Source organism: Camelina sativa, chromosome 9, assembly GCF_000633955.1.
Source record: "Camelina sativa cultivar DH55 chromosome 9, Cs, whole genome shotgun sequence".
NCBI lineage: Eukaryota > Viridiplantae > Streptophyta > Magnoliopsida > Brassicales > Brassicaceae > Camelina > Camelina sativa.
The window spans coordinates 30,610,935-30,631,989 of record NC_025693.1 but is presented as its reverse complement, the minus strand read 5'-3'; the positions used below and the strand labels follow the sequence as shown (position 1 = coordinate 30,631,989).

At 36.9% G+C, this 21,055-nt stretch overlaps 8 protein-coding genes across 10 annotated transcripts; 4 read left to right on the top strand and 4 right to left on the bottom strand.

Moving 5' to 3' along the window:
- Positions 268-1,792, top strand: LOC104713271 (thioredoxin-like protein CDSP32, chloroplastic). The gene is made up of 2 exons (XM_010430357.2): positions 268-834; positions 1,200-1,792. Exons 1-2 carry the CDS (start codon positions 333-335, stop codon positions 1,607-1,609), a joined length of 912 nt encoding a protein of 303 aa, XP_010428659.1. The 5' UTR covers positions 268-332; the 3' UTR covers positions 1,610-1,792.
- On the bottom strand, positions 2,028-3,345 carry LOC104713270 (uncharacterized protein At1g76070-like). The gene has a single exon (XM_010430356.2). The coding sequence runs from the start codon at positions 3,036-3,038 to the stop codon at positions 2,214-2,216; it is 825 nt and encodes a 274-aa protein (XP_010428658.1). The 5' UTR covers positions 3,039-3,345; the 3' UTR covers positions 2,028-2,213.
- On the top strand, positions 4,335-5,183 carry LOC104713269. Its single transcript, XM_010430355.2, has 2 exons — positions 4,335-4,592; positions 4,818-5,183. The coding sequence occupies exons 1-2, from the start codon at positions 4,484-4,486 to the stop codon at positions 4,955-4,957; spliced, it is 249 nt and encodes an 82-aa protein (XP_010428657.1). The 5' UTR covers positions 4,335-4,483; the 3' UTR covers positions 4,958-5,183.
- On the top strand, positions 6,080-6,917 carry LOC104713266. The gene has a single exon (XM_010430352.2). It carries the CDS (start codon positions 6,136-6,138, stop codon positions 6,589-6,591), a length of 456 nt encoding a protein of 151 aa, XP_010428654.1. The 5' UTR covers positions 6,080-6,135; the 3' UTR covers positions 6,592-6,917.
- On the bottom strand, positions 6,762-9,172 carry LOC104713267 (RNA pseudouridine synthase 2, chloroplastic). The gene is made up of 8 exons (XM_010430354.2): positions 8,734-9,172; positions 8,518-8,661; positions 8,201-8,437; positions 7,905-8,107; positions 7,692-7,770; positions 7,351-7,526; positions 7,151-7,253; positions 6,762-7,029 (listed from the first exon to the last, which is right to left on the bottom strand). The coding sequence occupies exons 1-8, from the start codon at positions 9,088-9,090 to the stop codon at positions 7,021-7,023; spliced, it is 1,308 nt and encodes a 435-aa protein (XP_010428656.1). The 5' UTR covers positions 9,091-9,172; the 3' UTR covers positions 6,762-7,020.
- LOC104713265 (calcium-dependent protein kinase 29) lies at positions 10,987-14,258 on the bottom strand. Of its 3 annotated transcripts, none has more exons than XM_010430351.2 (9): positions 14,146-14,258; positions 13,099-13,801; positions 12,507-12,650; positions 12,253-12,405; positions 12,034-12,146; positions 11,773-11,940; positions 11,532-11,659; positions 11,345-11,444; positions 10,987-11,246 (listed from the first exon to the last, which is right to left on the bottom strand). In XM_010430351.2, exons 1-9 carry the CDS (start codon positions 14,245-14,247, stop codon positions 11,166-11,168), a joined length of 1,692 nt encoding a protein of 563 aa, XP_010428653.1. In that variant the 5' UTR covers positions 14,248-14,258; the 3' UTR covers positions 10,987-11,165. The 3 variants fall into 3 exon arrangements, with proteins under 3 accessions (XP_010428653.1, XP_010428651.2, XP_010428652.1); XM_010430349.2 differs by having other exon boundaries at positions 10,988-11,246; positions 13,099-13,816; positions 14,170-14,258; XM_010430350.2 differs by lacking the exon at positions 14,146-14,258 and having other exon boundaries at positions 10,988-11,246; positions 13,099-13,851.
- LOC104713264 (V-type proton ATPase subunit B1) lies at positions 14,752-18,015 on the bottom strand. Its single transcript, XM_010430348.2, has 13 exons — positions 17,903-18,015; positions 17,692-17,763; positions 17,435-17,490; positions 17,252-17,350; positions 17,118-17,177; positions 16,900-17,011; positions 16,588-16,796; positions 16,187-16,315; positions 15,939-16,076; positions 15,703-15,853; positions 15,526-15,608; positions 15,381-15,428; positions 14,752-15,294 (listed from the first exon to the last, which is right to left on the bottom strand). Exons 2-13 carry the CDS (start codon positions 17,741-17,743, stop codon positions 14,971-14,973), a joined length of 1,461 nt encoding a protein of 486 aa, XP_010428650.1. The 5' UTR covers positions 17,744-17,763; positions 17,903-18,015; the 3' UTR covers positions 14,752-14,970.
- On the top strand, positions 18,283-19,951 carry LOC104713263. The gene is made up of 4 exons (XM_010430347.2): positions 18,283-18,591; positions 18,828-18,930; positions 19,128-19,289; positions 19,580-19,951. The coding sequence occupies exons 1-4, from the start codon at positions 18,332-18,334 to the stop codon at positions 19,721-19,723; spliced, it is 669 nt and encodes a 222-aa protein (XP_010428649.1). The 5' UTR covers positions 18,283-18,331; the 3' UTR covers positions 19,724-19,951.

Here is a 21,055-nt window from a genome sequence, read left to right as displayed (position 1 = left end):
CATCCTTTTACCAGATCGAAGCTACAATGGAACCTTAGTAAAATAAAAATATTTGGTTCAATTTAGATGCTGATGGAATCTTCCAGAATATGTTGTCTTTATGCAACAGTTTCAACAAGACCAACTTCAATTGCTTTTAGAAACAGCACTCTCACCAAGTTCACATATTCTTTTTATACTGTCAGGAAAAAAATCTAATCCAACAGTGAACACAATCCACACAATTTTGAAAACAAGTGGACATAAAATTCTTGGACCCATTTTAAAACATCTATCCACATTAGACGACCATTCACTGATTGATCTCTAACCAAATCTACACAACTTACACAATGGCCACCGTCGCTAACTTCTTAGCCAAACCAATCGCCACCGTAGTCCCACGGCCGTCCTCCGCCGTTGCTTCCACCTCATCCTTCGTTTTCTTCAACCACAATAAAACCAACTCTCTGTTCCGCAGGCAAACCCTCCCGAGAAAACTATTCTCCGCCGTGAAAGTAAAGGCCGGAGCGGCGCCTCCGGGAAAGGTTGGTACACCGCCGGCGAAAGACGATAAGCTGCTGAAGATTCACAGCGGAGAGGAGTTCGACGAGGCGTTGAAAAATGCGAAGACCAAACTTGTGGTTGCGGAGTTCGCTACGAGTAAGAGTGATCATAGTAACAAGATATACCCCTTTATGGTGGAGCTGAGCAGGACCTGTAACGACGTCGTTTTCTTGCTCGTTATGGGTGATGAATCTGACAAGACCAGAGAGCTTTGTCGGAGAGAGAAGATTGAGAAAGTTCCTCACTTCAGCTTTTATAAGAGCATGGAGAAGATACACGAGGAAGAAGGTGATTTCCCAAATTTTCTTATTTGATTAAACTTAAAATTGAAATTAGACTTTTTAGTCAAACGAGGTTGCACATGATTCGTTGAACAAATCTCTCAAGTTAAAAGAGATTTAATTTAACACAATCTAGATTTTAATTAGCAGATTGGTATCACACTTGTAAATGATCTGATTACGATTTACGATGATTATTTATGCTGGGTATATGCATAGTTCATGTTGTAACACTAGTAACCACAACGAAATTGAAAACAAAGAGACATTAATATAAGCAAGATTTCGTGTTTTTGCATAATTAGACTAGTTATTAGTAAAGTAATATAGTGGCAAAGGCGTAAATAAATGGAAAAGTTTGACCATTGGCAGGTGTTGAACCGGACCAGTTAATGGGTGATGTGCTATACTATGGTGATAACCACTCGGCGGTGGTTCAGCTACACGGTCGACCTGACGTAGAGAAGCTGATTGAAGATAATCGTGTGGGAGGGAAGCTGATCGTGCTTGACGTTGGACTGAAACACTGTGGTCCTTGTGTCAAGGTGTATCCGACAGTGCTGAAACTGTCCCGGTCGATGGCGGAGACAGTAGTGTTCGCTAGAATGAACGGTGATGAGAACGATAGTTGTATGGAGTTTCTCAAGGACATGGACGTTATCGAAGTTCCCACTTTCTTGTTCATCAAAGACGGCGAGATTCGTGGTCGTTATGTTGGTTCAGGTAAAGGAGAACTCATCGGTGAGATCCTCCGGTACTCAGGCGTTCGTGTCACGTATTAATTTGTATCAAAACTCAATTTATTAAAACAGATAAATTGATATTTTTGTTTTTGTCTGTACCATTTGAGACCGGTTAATGTGGAAAAAAAACTCCAAAACAAAAAAAAAAATATTTTGGGATTTTCAGTAAAGGGAATGAAATGTAATTGTTACATAAAGATTATGATTTGTAGTTTTGTACCACTTACCCAATGAAGATACTGTACTATTTATTCTGTGCATTCTACACAACTAATATTCATTTGGTATGTGATATAAATGGTTGATTGTGAATTAACATTTAATATTGGGACAATTTGGTGGTGTGAAGATATTGGTTGTTGTCTCTTGTCAGACACATGTCATCATTCAAGAAAAACAAAATGTAACAGTAAATTCTAATTGTGGAGACGTGGAGTGAACTAGAATACTCACAAAAAAAAAAAACGAAGTGAACGATCATCATCATCAACAACAACACAATATATAGTCTTCAACATATACACATAAGAGCAAAATCCAGATTTATTGTGTATGATGATCAGTTTACAGTTTTGGATACCACTAATTTAAATATATATATTGAAAGTAAAAAGGTGAAAAAAATGGAGATGAAAAGTTTAATCTAAGTGGTTTGAAGATGAAGTGGTTTAGGTGGATCCATGGTTCTTCTCTTCCACAAGTTAACTTCTTTCTTTGGTTTTAAGTTTAACCCTAACGGAGCTGAGAACGGGATTATTATGTCGTCTTCGTCGTCGTCATCATCGTCTCTCAAGTTACCTCCTCTCGTGTCGTCGTCGGAATAGTAACCACGGTGATGATCAGCCGGCGATTCTTCTCCAAGTTTCATCTCAGCCGCCCAATCAAATCCACCTAAACCTTCACGGCTGCTTGCGAATTTCTTCATCTGACCTAACGAAGGCACGGCCGCCGCCGTGGAAACCACCGTGACAGGGTGTTCATCCGCGGCGGAGACGGCGGTGGGATGAGATTTTCTTGATGCGGTGTTCGCCGACGAGAACGAGAAGAAACGTTTGATCTTCGAAACACGACCTTTATCATCTTCTTTGGTCAAGGAAGACGACGTTTTAGAGACTTTAGGTATCAGGGACGCAGCAGTGGCTTTGTTCTTTTTACCGGTTGGGCATTTATTAGACGACTTACCAAGCTTGATCTGGCCGATGCAAGAGACTTTAGGTGAAGTAGGTTCGTCCCAAACGCCGTCGTTTTTGTTTCTTCTAACCCTAGCCGCGTTAGGAACCAAAGGAACCATAGGACCAGAGAAAAACATTTTGTTAGACGCCGTGTTACTGTGATGGTTGTGGTGGAGATCTCTTCCTGGACTAAACGGTGGAACTCGATGTCCGAACGACATAGCTTTGGGAAGCATCTGCAAGAGCTTGTTCTTGGTCTTAGGTTTTGAAGTCGAAGTATGGTGTTTACTGTCCATTGATGATTACAAGAAAAGCAAAAAAAAAATCGTAGATGAGAACAGAGGATTGTGGGTATTTTTTGTTCTTTTGGGGATCTATTATGATGTGAGAAGAAGGAAAAAGAGAGGAAATGAGTTTGAAAAGGTCAACGATGTTGCCTGGATTGGAGGAGAGTATTGGTCAATTGTGATCTAAAAAGCAAGAAAGACCTTTGTGTTTTTATACGGCCGACTTCTAAAATTTTAAAATGCGTAAGGCATGTTCGATTGTTGCAAGTTTCCTCTTTTTGTTACTACTAGCTACTACATTGCTACTACCTAAAAGGCTTAAAGGTAGATAAATTTTAATCTTTATGGTTCGATGACGATTAGTTTAATTACTAATTTGACTTTAGTTTGGGTCTTAAAAGTCTAAAAATCAAAAATAGTATATTATTCGTTTTTGAAATAGGGGTTTGATAGTTTGGACCTACAAGATGTAAAAACAAGAAAAATTCAACTATATTGGAAAGTAGAAGTTAGAACTTATCAACGATGCATTGAACTAGTTGGAGCTAGTATTTTTACTAATTACAAACGCCTCACAAATTTGTAAAATAAACCAGTTGTTGAAACTTGAAAGATTAAAAATGACCAATGTAAACATTTTTTCTACAACACAACATGTAATATGCGTATTTCAATTCAGAATAATGGCGTAATGACGACAATAAACAAATAATCATTAGGCTTAAATATTTTTACCATGTGTGTGTTTTTGTTTCTTCTGCAAATAATTGAATAAGAGAACTATATTAAATCACATGTTGTGTCTTTATTGAATCGCCGAACTTCCTGTTTAATTAAGTGATATCTTTGGATTTACTACTTCGTGCTTCAAAGAAAAACTTTAAAAAATGGGAGAATATTAGATTACTATTATTAGTCCACACACAAGACCAAGGCACGAACAACTAGTAAACGATTTATTTAATTAGGCTGAAAAATGTGACAAAAACCGAAATAAACCAAAAACAATGGAGAAAATAATGCTAAACTGTCCACTAGTGAGGATTAAGAAAATCAATATTAGTCAAACACGATGCTAATCCAACCTTAGTATTCTTTTTTCTTTTGAAGCTACCTAATTTGTCTCTTTGCAGTACTGCGATGGTTCGGAGAGATTCCCAAAGTTGGGAACCATTAAGTAATCGTACCAAACCAAGGCTACGGTAATTTCACGATTAATACTGATTACCGGTTTACACTTAAACCTGTATTGCACACCGTTTCATTAATTCACCGTCATGTGCTTCACACGTGACTTCTTCTTCTCCCATCTTTTTTTTTTTTCTTTTTTTAACTCAGGAGAACTTCTCTTGCCCTAAATTCGATTTCGATTTCGATTTCGATTTCAGGTTTTCTGAATCGAGAGATCCTTTTCTCAAGCGTGAATTCTTGTTTCAACGGGTGGGGATTAAATTATGATGGTTCAAGCCTTGGATTTGCAGAGCTTTATCCTTAGGGCTCGAGTTCTCAAGCTTTACCGACAAGCATTGAAGATAGCTCACAGAGCTCCTGTTCATGTTAGAGGTTCGTCTTTTCATTTCTTGTTCCCGAACACTATCTCGCGAATCATATAATACATCTGAAACTCTCAGACACAAGAAATTTGTGTTCACCGTAGATCTAATTGATTACAAAATCTTGCAATTTAGGGGGTTTAGTAGATTTTGAACAAAAAGTTCATGGAATGTAGTAATAAGCCTTGGGTAGTACGTTCGTGTAATAAGTGTGTTTGTGATTGGATTCATACAGGGGAATTGAAACAGACAGTTAGGGAAGAGATGGAAAAGAACAGAGACTGCAACGACAAACAGAAGATTCGGTATCTGATTAGTGAAGGTTTAGAGAGAGTTAAAGGACTTGACGAGATGTTAGATATGCAAGGCCATTAATTAATAAGCATTGGTTGATGTAAAGATGATATGTTCTTTTTGTAAGCTTTTCTGCTTTTAATTGAAGGTGGATGCAATGCTAGATTCTTTTAAGTAGAAATTCTGGTCATCTTTGTGTTTAAGCTCTTTGCTTGCAGTGTTCTTCATCTCTATTGATTGATACTTTTAGCGAGCAAACATTGTATTCTCTTTTAATCTGTGAAATACATATATTAAGATCTCTATTCTTTTTGACGTTTTCTCGAACATACCACTTTTGTTTTAGTCATCTTCTGCTGCAACCCATCTATAAAGCTTCTCTTGCAATATTGAAACCCTTTCTCGATGGGTTGCAATGGAACATCACTATAACAGAAACGATCTCGTTGGGGAAAAACGTCAAAATAATAGGGATATAAGTGTCACAGAGATTCAGGTGGAAGAGAATTTGATGTTGCTCGTTGAAAATAACAAATCTATGGAGATGGAAAGTATACGCAAGAGAGAGTTTAAACCACAAAGCTGATCAGAATTTTTATTTGAAGAGTGTATAGCATTGCATCACCTTCAGTTAAACAGAAAAGTAAGAGACCGTTTGGTTTCTCATAATTGTTCATTTTGTTTTAAATCTTCTTTACTCGTTTTGTGTGTTTTCAACCGCTTCTATCTTCATCTTTAGAACAATGTATGTTGATTTTGACCTGGCAAGTATATATATCCATCTACTGTATTTAAGCTTAAAAGTTGTATGTCAGCTTCTTCTTGATCTTCTCAGATCCTTTCTGAATGCACGTGACAGATTGTTTATGCCATTTTCAAGTCATTGTGTTTAAGACCGCCATCTTTCTAATTCTCATCTTCGTGATGAGTCACAACGTTTGAGTTTACAGGAAGAGATATAAAAAGGCTGCACCCGTAGTATTACTATTAATGGAAGCTTGCTTAGTTCTTCACTTCTTCTACTGTTCGCTCTCTCTTCTCCCTCTGTGGAAATGGAATACAAGCCAAAACACACTCCAAAGTCCAAAGGAGGTTCAAATTGATCTACTCGACGTCGTTTGAGTTTGAGGATAAATAGATAATTCTATGCGACTGAGCGTTTATATTGGGCTGTAAATGGGTCTATATAGCATTATGAATAAGCCCATTTGCCATGTCGTTGTAAGAGACGAAAATTTTCAATTTTGGTGTAGAGAGCGATGATGGCTGCGAAGCTTCAGAAATGGCGAAATCTGTCAGGTCGTCTAGATCTGATTGCTCGGAGCGCCGTGTCGACGAGACGTCTCCTGCACGAAGGTCCAGACACCGTGGAGGAGCTTCTCGATAGACATCTAGCGAAAAAAGAGAACAAAGTTATCGACGACGATGAGGCCGCGTTGCTGAACAGGCAGCGTCTGACGAGCACGCGCCGGGAAGCGCTGAGTTTGTACAGAGACATATTACGAGCGACTCGGTTCTTCATGTGGATTGATTCCAGGGGAAATCTATGGAGGGACGTGCTGAGAGAGAACGCTAGGAAGGAGTTTGAGGCGGCGCGATTTGAGACGGATCCGGAGGTTATCACAAAGCTGCTGATCAATGGAAGCGATGCGGTTTCGTCTGCTTTGGATAAGCTTGCGGAGAAGCAGAGAGAGATGATCGAGAAAAAACCGTGACTTGAGTTGATCAACCGTGCAGGAATGTTTCAATCGAATACTAAATCTGTTGAGCTAAATTGACATGTTTGTAAGGCTCTTCTTCTTGATGCCTTTGGAACTATTGCTGCAAATGGTTGCGAGAAGAAGAAGATGCTAGGAGATTTTTTTTGTTCTTTGTCATGTTTGAGTGTTGTACGACTTAGATTTTCATTGAAATGTCATTGAAGAGTCTGTATACATACACACCTCTACAAGCTATAAACAAGGCTTTTGATTCTAGAATAACTTGTTGCAACATCTCAACGACCAATAAATTGGAATCTATAATCTCTTTTGTTTCGTCAGATATCACTAGAGACGAGTAAGATCATCATAACGAAGATGAGTTCCCTTCTTTAGATCTCCATAATCATTGGCTGTGATGAATTATAAACCAAAGTCGAGAGATTAGTTTACCTGCGGAAAGCAAAGAGCAAGACTTAGATGTCTCAGTATAAGTCTATAACCAAAATCATTGTAACGAAAACAGAGTCTTAAGGAACGAGGTTAGTTAGAAAACCAGAGAGAATTGGGTTACGTTTTCTTTTCCGCTTCTACGAAGCAAGCCTACTATCTCTGCAAGATCTGGAGGTGGTGGACATGAGAACTTTACAATTTCCCCGGTGCATGGATGCGTAAAGCTATGAAGGTAAACAGAGTTGAAAAAGCAGTTGTTAATTGGTTCTGCTCCTAAGTTTATTATTAGAGAATATATGATTGAGGTTTGAGTTATCTTACCCGAGAACTATAGCATGAAGGCACGGCCTATCCAGTCTGGAAATTAGCTCTATGATCTCTTCTTGATCACTGCGGGAGACTCTTTTCTGCAGAAGAGAAAGGGCCATGCTTTTTGTTCCACCATACACTTCGTCACCCAATAGAGGAACTCCCATATACTTAGCATGAGCACGTATCTACTTCAAATCAAGATGGTAGAAATAAGACTTTTCAGACATCACAAGTTCAATTGTTCAAAACAGCTGGAAATAGATGACTCAGGGCAGTAACATAAACAAAAAAGTAGTAGACTTTCAAAGATACTTGTGGACAGAGTGTCACAGTGAACAATTTGAGAATACCTGATGGGTACGGCCGGTTTCCAATCTCCACTCAACCAATGCAGAGCCACCTCCAGCTAGTGTTTCAATTACCTTATACCTACGAGAACATTGTTTGGGCATATCAGTATCACTTCACCACTCTTAAAGAGATTTTTATATATATATTTATTCTGAAGAATAGATGCAGTGTTTATAGTGCTTGATGCACTAGTAAGAAACTGCTCTCATCACCTACTAGCAGCATGGCGGGCTCTTCCACTGCTTACTCCTCCAGGTATAGCAGCCATACGAATCCGATTACTCGAATCACGACCAATCGGTATCTCAATACGCCCCTGAGGTGGAGAAGGAACCCCAGTAGTAAGACTTACATATACTCTCTCAATTGTGTGTAGCTTAAACTGTTCCGCTAGATGGGCATGAGAATGTTCATCCTGCCATTACACATTTTGTTAAATCCAGAAGAAGCAAGAATAGTAGCTCGTAGAGCAGCGACCAGACGAAGAAGAAGAAAGAAAAACACTAACCTTGGCAACAACGAGCAAACCAGTGGTGCCTTTATCCAACCTATGAACAATACCAGGACGAACAGAAGCAGCATATGAACTAGAAGAGGTCGTCATCTCTTCATCATCTGAAAAAGATTCATCATCGGAATCATCATCTTCTTCCGTGTTTGAATAAGCAACACAAGGAAGACTACAATGGTGAAGTATTCCCTTAACAAGCGTGCCACTAGGATTCCCAGGCGCAGGATGAACAACCTAAACATATCAAAGATACTTAAAAATCATAATGACGATTCAATCTCATAATCTTTAGTATATAGAGAGAATGTGATTACCATGTGAGCTGGTTTGTTAACAACAAGAAGGTGTTTATCTTCATAAACTATATCTAATGGTATATCTTCAGCTTCAGCTTTTAAAGGTTGAAGCTCTGATATTGTACAATTGACCTCATCGCCAGCTTTAACATTGTGCGAAACCTGGAAGAGAGATTGAGAAGGATTAAGATAATTGAAAAAAAAAATTAAAGAAATTGAATCCGAAGTGAAAACCTTATCAATGACTCGGCCATTGACGGTGACGAGTCCCAATCGAATACTAGACTGTACACGAGCTCGGCTAACGCCAATGACACGAGAAGAGATCCACGAATCAATCCGAATCTTTCCTTGCACGGAATCGACTGTCTCCTCGATTTTGAGACCGGCGTTGTTAACTCTGGGGATGATGCTCTCCGTAGGAGTACAGGCGACCAAATTGGGGGTTCCAGAACTTGCTCTGACGAAATTGGAAACTCTAGGTAAGAAGGAGAAGAAGAGAGAGAGAGACGAAGAAGGAGAAGAAGAAGGATAACGAAGGGATTTGACGGAGGTTAACGAGAAACTCGGCAGCTGAGAGATTGAGAGCATCGTCGTCGTCACTCACTCGTCAACTTCAAACCAAAAAACCCGGTTTTGGTATCTGAAACTGAAACAACTTGAAAGCTTCTAGATGCGCTAGAGGTTTCGTACTCTTGCCGTAAAAAAAAAATAAAGCTTCTAAATCCTGACTTTATTATAAATGGGCCTTAACAAGGCTTTATGGATCTATTAAAAGAAATCCAGTTTAATTTTTAAATTCACCTCTTGATTAGCTAGCTTTACGGCAGTTTAATCATTTTTTTTTATCGAAAAATAATTTATATTGATGAATTTATAGAATCCAAATACTGATGAATAAGAGGCATAAAACATTGAAAGTAACATGTCTTGTTAGTAGATGTGCAACGGAATCACAACATCTCTTAGTGAAATGAAAATATACATAATTAAAACGTGATTTTCATAATCTGATGTTTTGGATGATTCCTTACTGTTGGTTGTGTAGTATCTAGTAGTTGACAATCACCTTCAAAACAAATTTTGCTTCAGCTTCCAAAGGAGTAGTTGTTGTCCCCAATTTTACTAATCCTCAGCTTTTTCCCTAGCCCTTTGATATGTCATTTGGATCTCTGACAATTCATCTTACTGTCACTTGATTTGTGTTTTTATCAAGAGCTCTGCATAATAATTGGTTCATGGAGTTAGGGTTATTGGTTTATAAAGTTTATTGAATTTAGAAATCTAAACAAAAATCAAGTGTTATTTAATCTTTGATTTTAAAATAATTATCAAAATTATATGTTATTAGTTCTATGATTTATAAAAGCTAGTTAAAATCCTATGTTATTCATTTAGTGATTTGTTTTTGGATTTCAAAATCCATAATACATATGTATTAAATAAACTTGAAAATGAAAAATATAAATATTCAGATCCAAGGGTAAAACATGTTATTTCAAAATCCATTTATTTTGATTTTCATAATCAATAAGAAATTTCAAATCCTATATAGATTTGCAAATCAATATATCAATAACACCCTATAAATTTCACTATTTTCGGCAATATTTTTTAAAAAACAATTTAAGAAAAAAAAAATGGTGGACTCAGTCATGTCATTTTTTTACATGTTCATAATCTCTTTGTCCGATGAGTTTTATACCGTAACAAATATCATCATCTACCCATGACTAATTATCTTCAACATAGATTATAAAATTTGATCAAACTGACAATTCTACATATGCACAACATATGTGCGTATAAAACACATTGAGTTAAAAACATGCTTTGGAATTTTGTAAATTTAAGTTTGAGCTAAAATGCATTAAATTATCTCATTCATTAATTTCTCAAAAATCATTTCATTTCAAATGACTCCAAAATGTCATTTTCATTTAACACTCCATAACATGATAATATTTGAGGATGCATTGACATCCATTATATATTGAATTGAATTTGTCTTCATGTCAACTAATATAACACATCACAAACTTGTAAATTATTAAATTATGAAAAATTTATGCATAAAGTGGAAATATGGTAGATCTTTCTTTTGATAAGATGAATAAACCTCTTGTAAGTGCATACATGCTAATGTTAATGTATAATTGTATATAGTTTCCCCTGACTGAAATCAGAAATTTTTGAAACAACAAAAGAAATATTTTAATTTTTGTGTTAATCTTTGGATAAATATGTGATCTAGCTTAATAAAATTGCCGCATATGAGATCTATCCACGTAAAATTTCCACGCTACATTTTATACCCTGAATATAATTTCTTTGTAATAACTTAAAAGTGAGCTTCCAAAAATTTCATAAACATGCTTGACTCATTTTTTGAAAAACATTATCATAAAACAAAACTATATTATCTAAATAACCAAAATTCCTTGAGAAAAATGGCAAAAACAAAACGAGTCATCTTAAACGAAACTTTTTTTTTTTTTTTTTTTTTTAATATTCACGCTGGTACATAGAATTCATTTTATATAACATACCAAGAAAGACAAGCATATATATGAATGCATTAATTCATCTCATTCGGGTTTATTATCGTACGTCTTTACTTTATTTATATAGTAGAAGCAAAGCATCCGTCATTGTAGTTGAGTATATCATCTGAGCAGCTTGGGATCTGAATCTGTAGTTCCTTTCCTCATCATCGCCACAAATTCCTCGTAGTTTATCCTCCCATCCTATATATCAGTCACAATCATCATCATCATTATCATCATCATCATCCATCATCATTAGACCGAAACAAAAAAGAATCAGAAGTAAATGTTTTCCTTACGTTGTCGGTATCAACATCATCGATAACTTCATCTATGGTCGCATCATCACCCATACCGTATTGTGTCATGGAATGTTTAAGCTCATCCCTTGTGATAAACCTGATTTTTTAAAAAGGAATAACGTGTTAGTTGTGTTTTATTTAGGTGAATTAGAAGGAGACGTGTATAAGAACTAAGAATACAAACCCGCTTCTGTCCTTGTCGAAGAATTTGAATGCTTCTATCAAATTCTCTTCTTTCTCCAATCTATGGCGATGCATTGTTGCTGTTATAAACTCAATGTAATCAATCGTCCCACTTTTGTCCACATCAGCCTATATATCAACATAAAACAATTTAAAAAGTTTTGCATGGTTTGATAATTAAACAATTGGATATTTGGATATATATATATATATATATATATATATATTTGTTTTTTTCTTACAGCTTCCATGAGTTGTTTGATTTCAGATTCTGTAAGCTTAGATCCAAGACGATGTAACCCGCTTCTTAGTTCATCAAAAGTGATGGTTCCACTACTATCTGTATCCATGTTCTTAAACATTTGCTTTAATCCCTTTATCTCTTCTTCTGATAAGTTTTCCGCTATCACCTAATTATAAAAACAGAGAATTTCAAAATTTCATTTTTTTTTTAGACCGGTCTTGAAATCAACTTGGAGATGGAAAATAATCATATACTTTACCTTCAAGGCAAGTTTCTTAAGCTTGTTCATTGCGCGGAACTGCTTCATCCTAATGAGAACAGCGCTATCGATAGGTTTATCTGATATTTTGCTGTCTGTCATCCATGGATGCTCTGTTTTTTTTTGTTTGAATAAAACAAAAACCGCAACAAAAGACCGGTTAGTTAGGACTTTCGGAGGTAGAATATGTTACAAATGTATATGCATTGCAAAACATACCAAGTGCTTCAGCTGCTGTAATCCTTTTTTTAGGATCTATTGTCAACATTTTTCTAATCAAATCTTTTGCGCTTTCCGATATAGTATGCCAAGGAGAAGTCTCAAGATCCAGTTTCCCTTCCAAAACCGCCGCAAATATAGTCTTTTCGGTCTCTAAAGAAAGAGTACCAAATATAACGTTGGATATTATGTCTTAACATTCTTCAAGTTGAGTATGTAACAATAAACTTTAGATTCAAATTGTTTTTGCATACCTCCCCAAAATGGAGGAACACCACTGAGAAGAATGTAAAGCATGACACCCGCGCTCCATACATCGATCTCTTTCCCATAGTTTCGATGTAGAACTTCAGGTGCAACGTAGTATGCGCTCCCAACTATATCTCTATACACTTTGCCTACATAAAATTTGTCATATGCACGTAAGGATTTCAATATGCAGTATCAAAGTTTAGCCTAATATACATTCAAACAGATTCAATACTAGCCCTTCGGTCTGAAAAGTCTTTGGTGTGAATTTTTATATTTTTTGTTGTCATTTTTTGAAGTCTTGTGGGAAACATCTGTTGACTTGGGTTGACCCAAGTCGTTTTCGAAGTTGACTTGGTGTCACACTAGATTAACCCCACACGGAGATACAATGTCGCTATCTTTTTTTCTTGATTCTACAACAAGTTTAAACATAATGGTTTATCTCCTAAACACACTCAATTACTCAATGTAAAAGCAAAGACAAATCTTTTAAACAAGAAACTTAATTTTGGTTCTAACGTTAGAAAAGAAACAGTAGTCGTTATTTGAGTAATCAAGAAGTCAAGAAGAGATGAATTTAACGTTACGTTTTACCTTCTTCGATGAAAACAGAGAGTCCAAAATCAGTAGCCTTGATCTGAGAATCTTGTTCGTTACTAACAAGCAGGAAATTCTCAGGCTTCAGGTCTCTATGAGCAACGCCCATGAAATGACAAACATGAACAACGTTAACGATCTGTCTGAAGATATTAGCAGCTTCTTTCTCAGAGTAACTCCCTTTCTTGATGATACGATCAAAGAGCTCTCCTCCAGAACAGAGCTCCATGACGACATGAAGATTCTCTTTGTCTTCATACGCGCCTCGAAACTCGACGATGTTTGGCTGACCCGTGAGGTGTTGCAAGATCATGACCTCACGTCTCACGTCTTCGATGTCTTTGCGACGTATGAGTTTACGTTTTGAGATGGATTTGCAAGCGTATTCTCTGCCGTTGGATTTGTCAGTGCATCGGTAGGTGATTCCGAATTGGCCACGGCCGAGTTCTTTGTGGAGGTCGTAGAGAGCTGAGAGATCGATCATTGGTCGGTTTAGGATTGGACCGATTTGAGAACCGGAGGAGGAGGAAGGATGATGAGGAGGAGGGGGAGCCGGTTTGGGTTTGGGCTGAGGAGTGGAGGTGAAGTTACTGGTTTGGCCTTGAGTAACGGTTGGTTTAGGGAGAGGTTGGTAGTGATGACGAGGGCTAGAATCGGAAGAAGAAGAGATTGGGATCTCATGGGTTTGAGATTTGGAGAAGCAAAACCCCATAATGTTTTTTCTAAAGAAATGTTTTGTTCGAATGTTTTTGTTTCTNCAGTGCATCGGTAGGTGATTCCGAATTGGCCACGGCCGAGTTCTTTGTGGAGGTCGTAGAGAGCTGAGAGATCGATCATTGGTCGGTTTAGGATTGGACCGATTTGAGAACCGGAGGAGGAGGAAGGATGATGAGGAGGAGGGGGAGCCGGTTTGGGTTTGGGCTGAGGAGTGGAGGTGAAGTTACTGGTTTGGCCTTGAGTAACGGTTGGTTTAGGGAGAGGTTGGTAGTGATGACGAGGGCTAGAATCGGAAGAAGAAGAGATTGGGATCTCATGGGTTTGAGATTTGGAGAAGCAAAACCCCATAATGTTTCTTCTAAAGAAATGTTTTGTTCGAATGTTTTTGTTTCTTTGGTTTTTGGTCGCTTTATTTGGGTTTTTAAGCATGTGAGCAAAGTAGATCGGTCTTGTTCCGTGATTTTTATTAGACTTTTTTTGTTTTTGTTTTTAGAAATAAAAGGAGAATACACAAAAACGAAAATTTAAAAGAGACGACAATAATGTTGCACTGATTTGGGTTTGTGGGGGTGCCTTGCTTTTGCGTTTAGAGAAGGTTAGGGTATCATTTTTCTTCATTGTGGCCCCTTGGAGAGGGTCTCTTCTAGGTTCCCTTCTCCTTTTGGTAATACAATACAGTAGTAGTAGTACATAATTATCAAACCTCACGAATAATTAAGTTTGTTTTAAGATGATTAAATAACGAATAATTAAGTTTGTTTTAAGATGATTAAATAGATTACGGAGATTGCGTTGGAAAAAAGGACAAATTAAAGGTTCAACAATCACATTGATTCCTTTACTTCGGTGGTTTCCTTGTCATCATGATTTCTTTCCACAACTTATAAACATTATAATCAGGGTTTTGTTGGGTAACCAAAGTACAAAAAAAAATAAGAAGGTATTGTCAATACGACATCGTTTCATCGATTTTTATTCACTTTGGAACATATTACAGAACCAAAAAATCACAAATATTGGAAGATAACAAAATATATATAGCTCTCTTTTTTTTGTTTCTCTATATAAACATCAAACAAATACATCACAAAATTCACAGTTTTCACCTGGAAAGAGTTTTCGATAGGATAAGAGTTTCTTCCATTACCTGATTTAACTGGTTGCGTCTCGGCTGTAGAATTGGTCAAGTGTCTTAGCAGGGATACGATGAAGAAGCTCGCGTGGGAAGATACGGAGCAATGTCCAAGCTAAGTCCAGCGACTGGAAGATGTTTCGTGTGTCGTAAGCTCCTTGCATCACAAACTTTCTCTCAAACTTGTCTAAAAACTCTAGATAGAGCAGATCCTCTGAAGAAAGTGCTTCTTCTCCAACAACAGCTTTCATCGCTTGAACATCTTTACCAATTGCATAATTAGCATACAGTTGGTTCGACACATCTGAATGGTCTTTGCGAGTCATGCCTTCGCCAATAGCGCTCTAACAGAACGAGGAATGATACGTTAATAAAGAGATCTAGAGAGAAAATGTGATCGGTATTAATCAAAGTGGAGTTGGATTCTAACCTTCATTAAACGAGAAAGAGATGGAAGCACGTTGATGGGTGGATATATCTGTTTGTTAGGGAAGAAGCAAAGATGAAATTTGATTCAGAGCCCAATCATAATATAAGTGAAATCGGTAAGATCAGGGTCTCGCGGGGATTATTACCTGTCTGTTGTGAAGCTGTCTATCAATATATATCTGACCTTCAGTAATGTAACCAGTAAGATCTGGAGTTGGATGCGTGATATCTGATTGTGTTTTTAAAAAACAACAAAGAGTATAAGTATTAAGGTTTCCTAAGAAACAAAAAAGAAATCTGGGAACTGAGATATGATTGTTCACCGTCATTGGGCATAGTGAGGATTGGGATTTGGGTGATGGAACCTTTTCTTCCTTCGATACGCCCAGCACGTTCATAAATAGTTGCAAGATCAGTGTACATATAACCAGGATATCCACGTCTTCCAGGAACTTCTTCTCGGGCAGCAGAAACCTACAGTTTCTCAAGCCTATTATCAAACTTGAAAAATAAAGTTATGTAATAAAGAGACTACTTCAGTTTAAAGTTTTCATTTTACCTCACGAAGGGCATCAGCATAAGAACTCATATCGGTCAATATAACAAGGACGTGTTTCCCACATTCATAAGCCAGATATTCAGCTGTTGTGAGGGCAATTCGAGGAGTGATGATTCTCTCAATGGTTGGGTCATTGGCCTGTTAAAATAATGGAAGGTCAGTTCCGTTTGAAGGTAAGAAATATTACACAAAAAAAAAAGCAAGATATGATAATAATAAGCTTTAGAAGTCACAACTAGTAAATATACCAGGTTCAGGAAAAGAGTAACTCTCTCCATTGATCCATTTTCTTCAAAATCTCGCTTGAAGAACTGAGCTGTCTCCATGTTCACACCCATAGCTGCAAACACAATTGCAAAATTGTCCTCTCCATGATCCTATAAAACCACAAGAGGGGGGACACATCATGGCTTTAATGAGCGACAAACAAACGTTGAAGAAGAATGTCTACAAACAAGGATTTTTAACTTTTTTTTATAACAGAAACAGAGTTTCCTTTAAAAGCAAAGAGCATCTCCAAATTGAAGGCCTTTAGATATACCACAAAGTAATCAATAACACTTGTAGAAACAATTTCAACTCAAATAAGTGCTTCAGCGAATTCTTCTGATTATAATATATATGTGGTGATACTGGTTACAAGGATTACCTCAAGTAGATCAACAGTTTTCTCCAAACGCTTGACAAGACCAGCCTGACGACAAATCTGAGCAGCAATTTCATTATGTGGAAGACCAGCAGCAGAGAAAAGAGGAATCTTCTGTCCACGAGCAATGGAATTCATGACATCGATGGTCGAAATCCCTGTCTGAATCATCTCTTCTGGATAGGTTCTTTCACTGGGGTTGATTGAACTTCCTATCAATATGACACACAGACACATTTAAGGAAAAAACCGAAACAAATAGACAGGATATTGCTTCAGAGATATCAATGGAGCAATTTACATCTAGAAGCTTACCTGAGATATCAAGGTATGCCTCTGGCAAAATAGGAGGGCCATTATCAATTGGTTTTCCAGAACCGTTAAATATGCGGCCAAGCATGTCCAATGATACAGGTGTTTTCAAAACCTAAAACACACAAGTTGATAAACAGGTCCCAAACACATCAACCAACCAATTTTCACAAAAGAACAGGCAAAACACTGGAAGAAAGAATGCTTTAATGGAAAGTTACCTCTCCAGTAAATTGCACAGTGGTAAACTTGTTGTCAATTCCAGATGTCCCTTCAAAAACCTGAAACCCTTAGCCGAGTAAGTCAATGTGGAAAATGACATATTCACTGAATAACATGGACAAAATGTTTAAACCTGGACAACAGCTTTCTCGCCATCGACTTCCAAAACCTGACCACGTCTTGTAGATCCATCTCCTAAGCGAATATTAACAATCTCCTGGTACTTTGGACCCTGGTACAAGCAAATTGTTAGTCAGTTATGTTTCTCTCCCTCACAAAGTAAAATGAATCAAAAATTCAAAAGTTATGATCTTACTTTCACTTTGTCAAGAATGACCAATGGTCCTGCAACACCAGAAACAGTTCTGTACTCTGCAATTCAAAGATCCATGACCCTGATCAGTCTTATCTTATAGCAGAATCAAAAAAAGAGCCAGAGTGTGCTAAAAAGATCTCCATAAAATCGAGATTTGGAGAAGTAAGTTCTAAATAAACAAGATCAAATGCTTAATCAAACTGCAATAACAAAGGATTGAACTACAAACGAATCCATATATCGATGGGGTGACTTACCCATGCCGATCTCCAAAGTTCCTTCTTCCACGTCGATATCATTCTCCCCCATTTTCACAGATCAAGCCTCTCCTGGTTACAAAATCAATGGAAAAAAATTCGATCCAATTATCATACAAACTCAGATGGAGAAAAATTCCGGTGAAAGAGAACAAGGTAAGAGACTCAATCGAATTGCGCAACGATGATCTGAATCAACAAAGACACGTACCTGGAACGATCTCCGATTCGAGCCGAGAGAGAGAGAGAGAGAGAGAGTTATGGTTTACGTCTGTGACTACTAATCAAGTTCCTTCTCTGTGAACGTGGTTAGACCATATCTCAAATATCTTAATTATTTTATGGGTCCCGGATCGCAATTTATGTTTTATATGTTTTTGTACAAAAAGGCTTCTGTTTACTTTTAGTTCCATTTATAGACCAAACTCTGTAAATTGAAATAACAGCCCATTATTAGCTTACGTTTTTGCCACGCCAGCAAAAATAGAATCAACGGTTGGAGATGAAAGAGAGTTGTGTCTAGCTTAGCTTCCGAGCAATCGTGACCGTTGCTTACACTCACCGTCACTCTCTCTGGTTCCTTTTTAATAATATAAATCTCCGGCGATCACGGGAAGAGAGAAAGAGTGTGATCGAGGGAATGATGATTCGAACGGTTTTGTTGTTCCTTCTCGTCGTCTTCATCATCGGGACGCGAGTAGAAGCGCAGTTAGTGCCACCGGTGAGGCAAGATGGTTTCGTTTACCCACCGGGTCATCGGTTTGACCCGAATACTATACTGATTGAGGCGTTTTATGACCCGGTTTGCCCGGATAGTAGAGACTCTTGGCCGCCTCTGAAGCAAGCTCTTCATCACTATGGATCTCGCGTTGCTCTTTTCCTCCATCTCCTTCCTTTACCGTCAGTTCTCTAGTTTCTCTCTTTGCCTTCAATTTGTGTTCTGAGCTTAGTTATAATTTCAATTTCGTTCCTCTATTGATTGATTCTAAGTTTCTAACTATCATAACGAGAAATAGCATATGAAAGGTTTGGACTTTAAAGTATGTTTCGCTCTCTGTTTTATGAATGGTTCATTTGAGATTTGTCAAAAACAAACTGTTCTTGTAATCAAGCTTGGCTTTTTTTGGAATTTGCAGCTACCATGATAATGCATATGTAACATCTCGGGCTTTACACATTGTGAATACTAAAAACGCCAATGCTACGTTCAGTTTGCTGGAAGGGTTCTTCAAGCATCAGGTTTGTTCAATGTTTGATAGTAAAAACTTTTTTTGCAGGTCTCGGAAACATAAGAGTGATCTTAATCTTGTAGTCTTGTAGAAAGCTATAAAACTTAGCTCTCTCTGAATCTCTCTACTGATAATTATATTGTTTGAATCTAAGAATTGTTATGTGATGTTTGTATGGTTCTCTGAAACTGTGTTTTTTTTTGACAGACAATGTTCTACAATGCGCAAACACAGCTCCTTTCAAGACCTGCAGTTATGGAGAAAATAGTCCAGCTTGGAACAGCCACGTTGGGAAACTCATATCAATCGGTCCTCAAATCCGGTTTCGCCGACAAAAAATCTGATCGTGCAACCAGGGTATCCTTCAAGGTAATTCTTTCAGCTTCCTTCTTTGACACCTTTCACTGGTTTAGGAACTAAAATTATTTATAGACAGAGACAAGGTGACTGGCTGCTTAGTCATCATCTTATATGTTGCCGTCCCTTTAATATCCCACACAAACAAAAAAATTGAATTGGCGTTAGGGTAGTAGAAGAATACTGAGTTCAAATGACTTAAATCTTGACCTGAAATCGAAGACACTCCATGGCTATTCTCACCGTGTTAACTTAACAAGAAATTAGTTCATATTTTGCTTTTGTGGCGTTATGCATTGCAGTATAGTGCTTCGAGAGGGGTTTATGGGACACCAACCTTCTACGTTAACGGGTTCGTACTGTCTGATGCTGCTTACCCCTCAAATTTCGGAGGATGGAAAAAGATCATTGATCCACTGATTCAACCACATGAGGCAGAGGTATAATAAGATAACCTCGTTTCCTACCATTGAAGATCTAAAGTGCCTTTGCTTATCTGTACTGTAATGTATATGACTTGTTCAAAATGTGTATGTTATTCATAGTAAATTTGTAATTAAGGTAAGTGATCCATATAAAAGCTGGCCAGCCCGGTTATATTAAACAGAATTTGTAATGACAAAGGTGAATTTTATCATATGCTAAGCAAAAAGAGTTGATATATATTTTGGACGTTTAGTGATTTATAAATCGGGAGAAGCTTAAATTTTCAAAACATCACTAACACTATATTAATCTACATAAATGTTTAAACAAACAACATTTTAAATAGTAGAATCAATAACATCACATATTCACATGTAGAATTTCGTATATTGCTAGTTTTACGTGTATTATTTTTAGTCCAGGTTATCCATATCTTACAACTGTGGCCTACTTTTTGTTTGAATAGTAGTGAACAAAACGTATCCTCCATCTGTTCTTGTGTAGTTGTGTTAACGTCGTGAGGAGGTGTGACGATGTGATCATGTGACAAGCTTTGTTAAAAGATTAAGGATCATATGCTAATTTATGTTGTTAGATGGTACAATTTTGGATTGTGCCACAAAAAAAAATGAAAAAAAGCTTAAATGCTTCTCACGTTTGGATGGATCAAGACTTTCCAACAATATTTTATATTGTATTAATGGATTGTCACATTCACAACAGTTTTATATATTTTTAGCTAAGTTCAAACATTTATTTACTTTTCTTTTCTCTTAAGAAAACATAGATCTCAGTTTCTTCTTGATGTTTGACATTTATTATTTTGCTCATAAAATTTCCTAAGAATTATATATATATATATATATATATAACTTTTAAATACTGGTATAGGATGTATTTTACTGTGTGTATAAAACTAATTTTTTTATTATAAGTTCGTCTAAACTAAGCATAGAGTGTTAGTGTACTCGTCTGCAAAAATAAACACAGACACGTTCTCCAAATATTTAAAGTAAACTACAATTTTGTCTTTTTATTATATTAAAAAATACTACTAGTTAGTACTTAGTACCGAAAATCCAGAATTATTATCTATTAATAACTTGTAGATTTGGTTCTCCTCTAAACAATTAATTTTCTTTTATTTTTTCTGAAAAAGCCATTTAGACTTTTTCCTTCGCATTTTGTGCAACTGGATAATCTTTTTTGAAGACTTTATTACAAGAATTTGGAGTTTACATACTCTCTCACAAAACAAAACAAAAAACATATGGCTCAAACTTAACCGAAAAAAACTATTTAAACCGAATTTCTGAACCAATCCTGATTAATTAATTACCGGATCTTCGTTG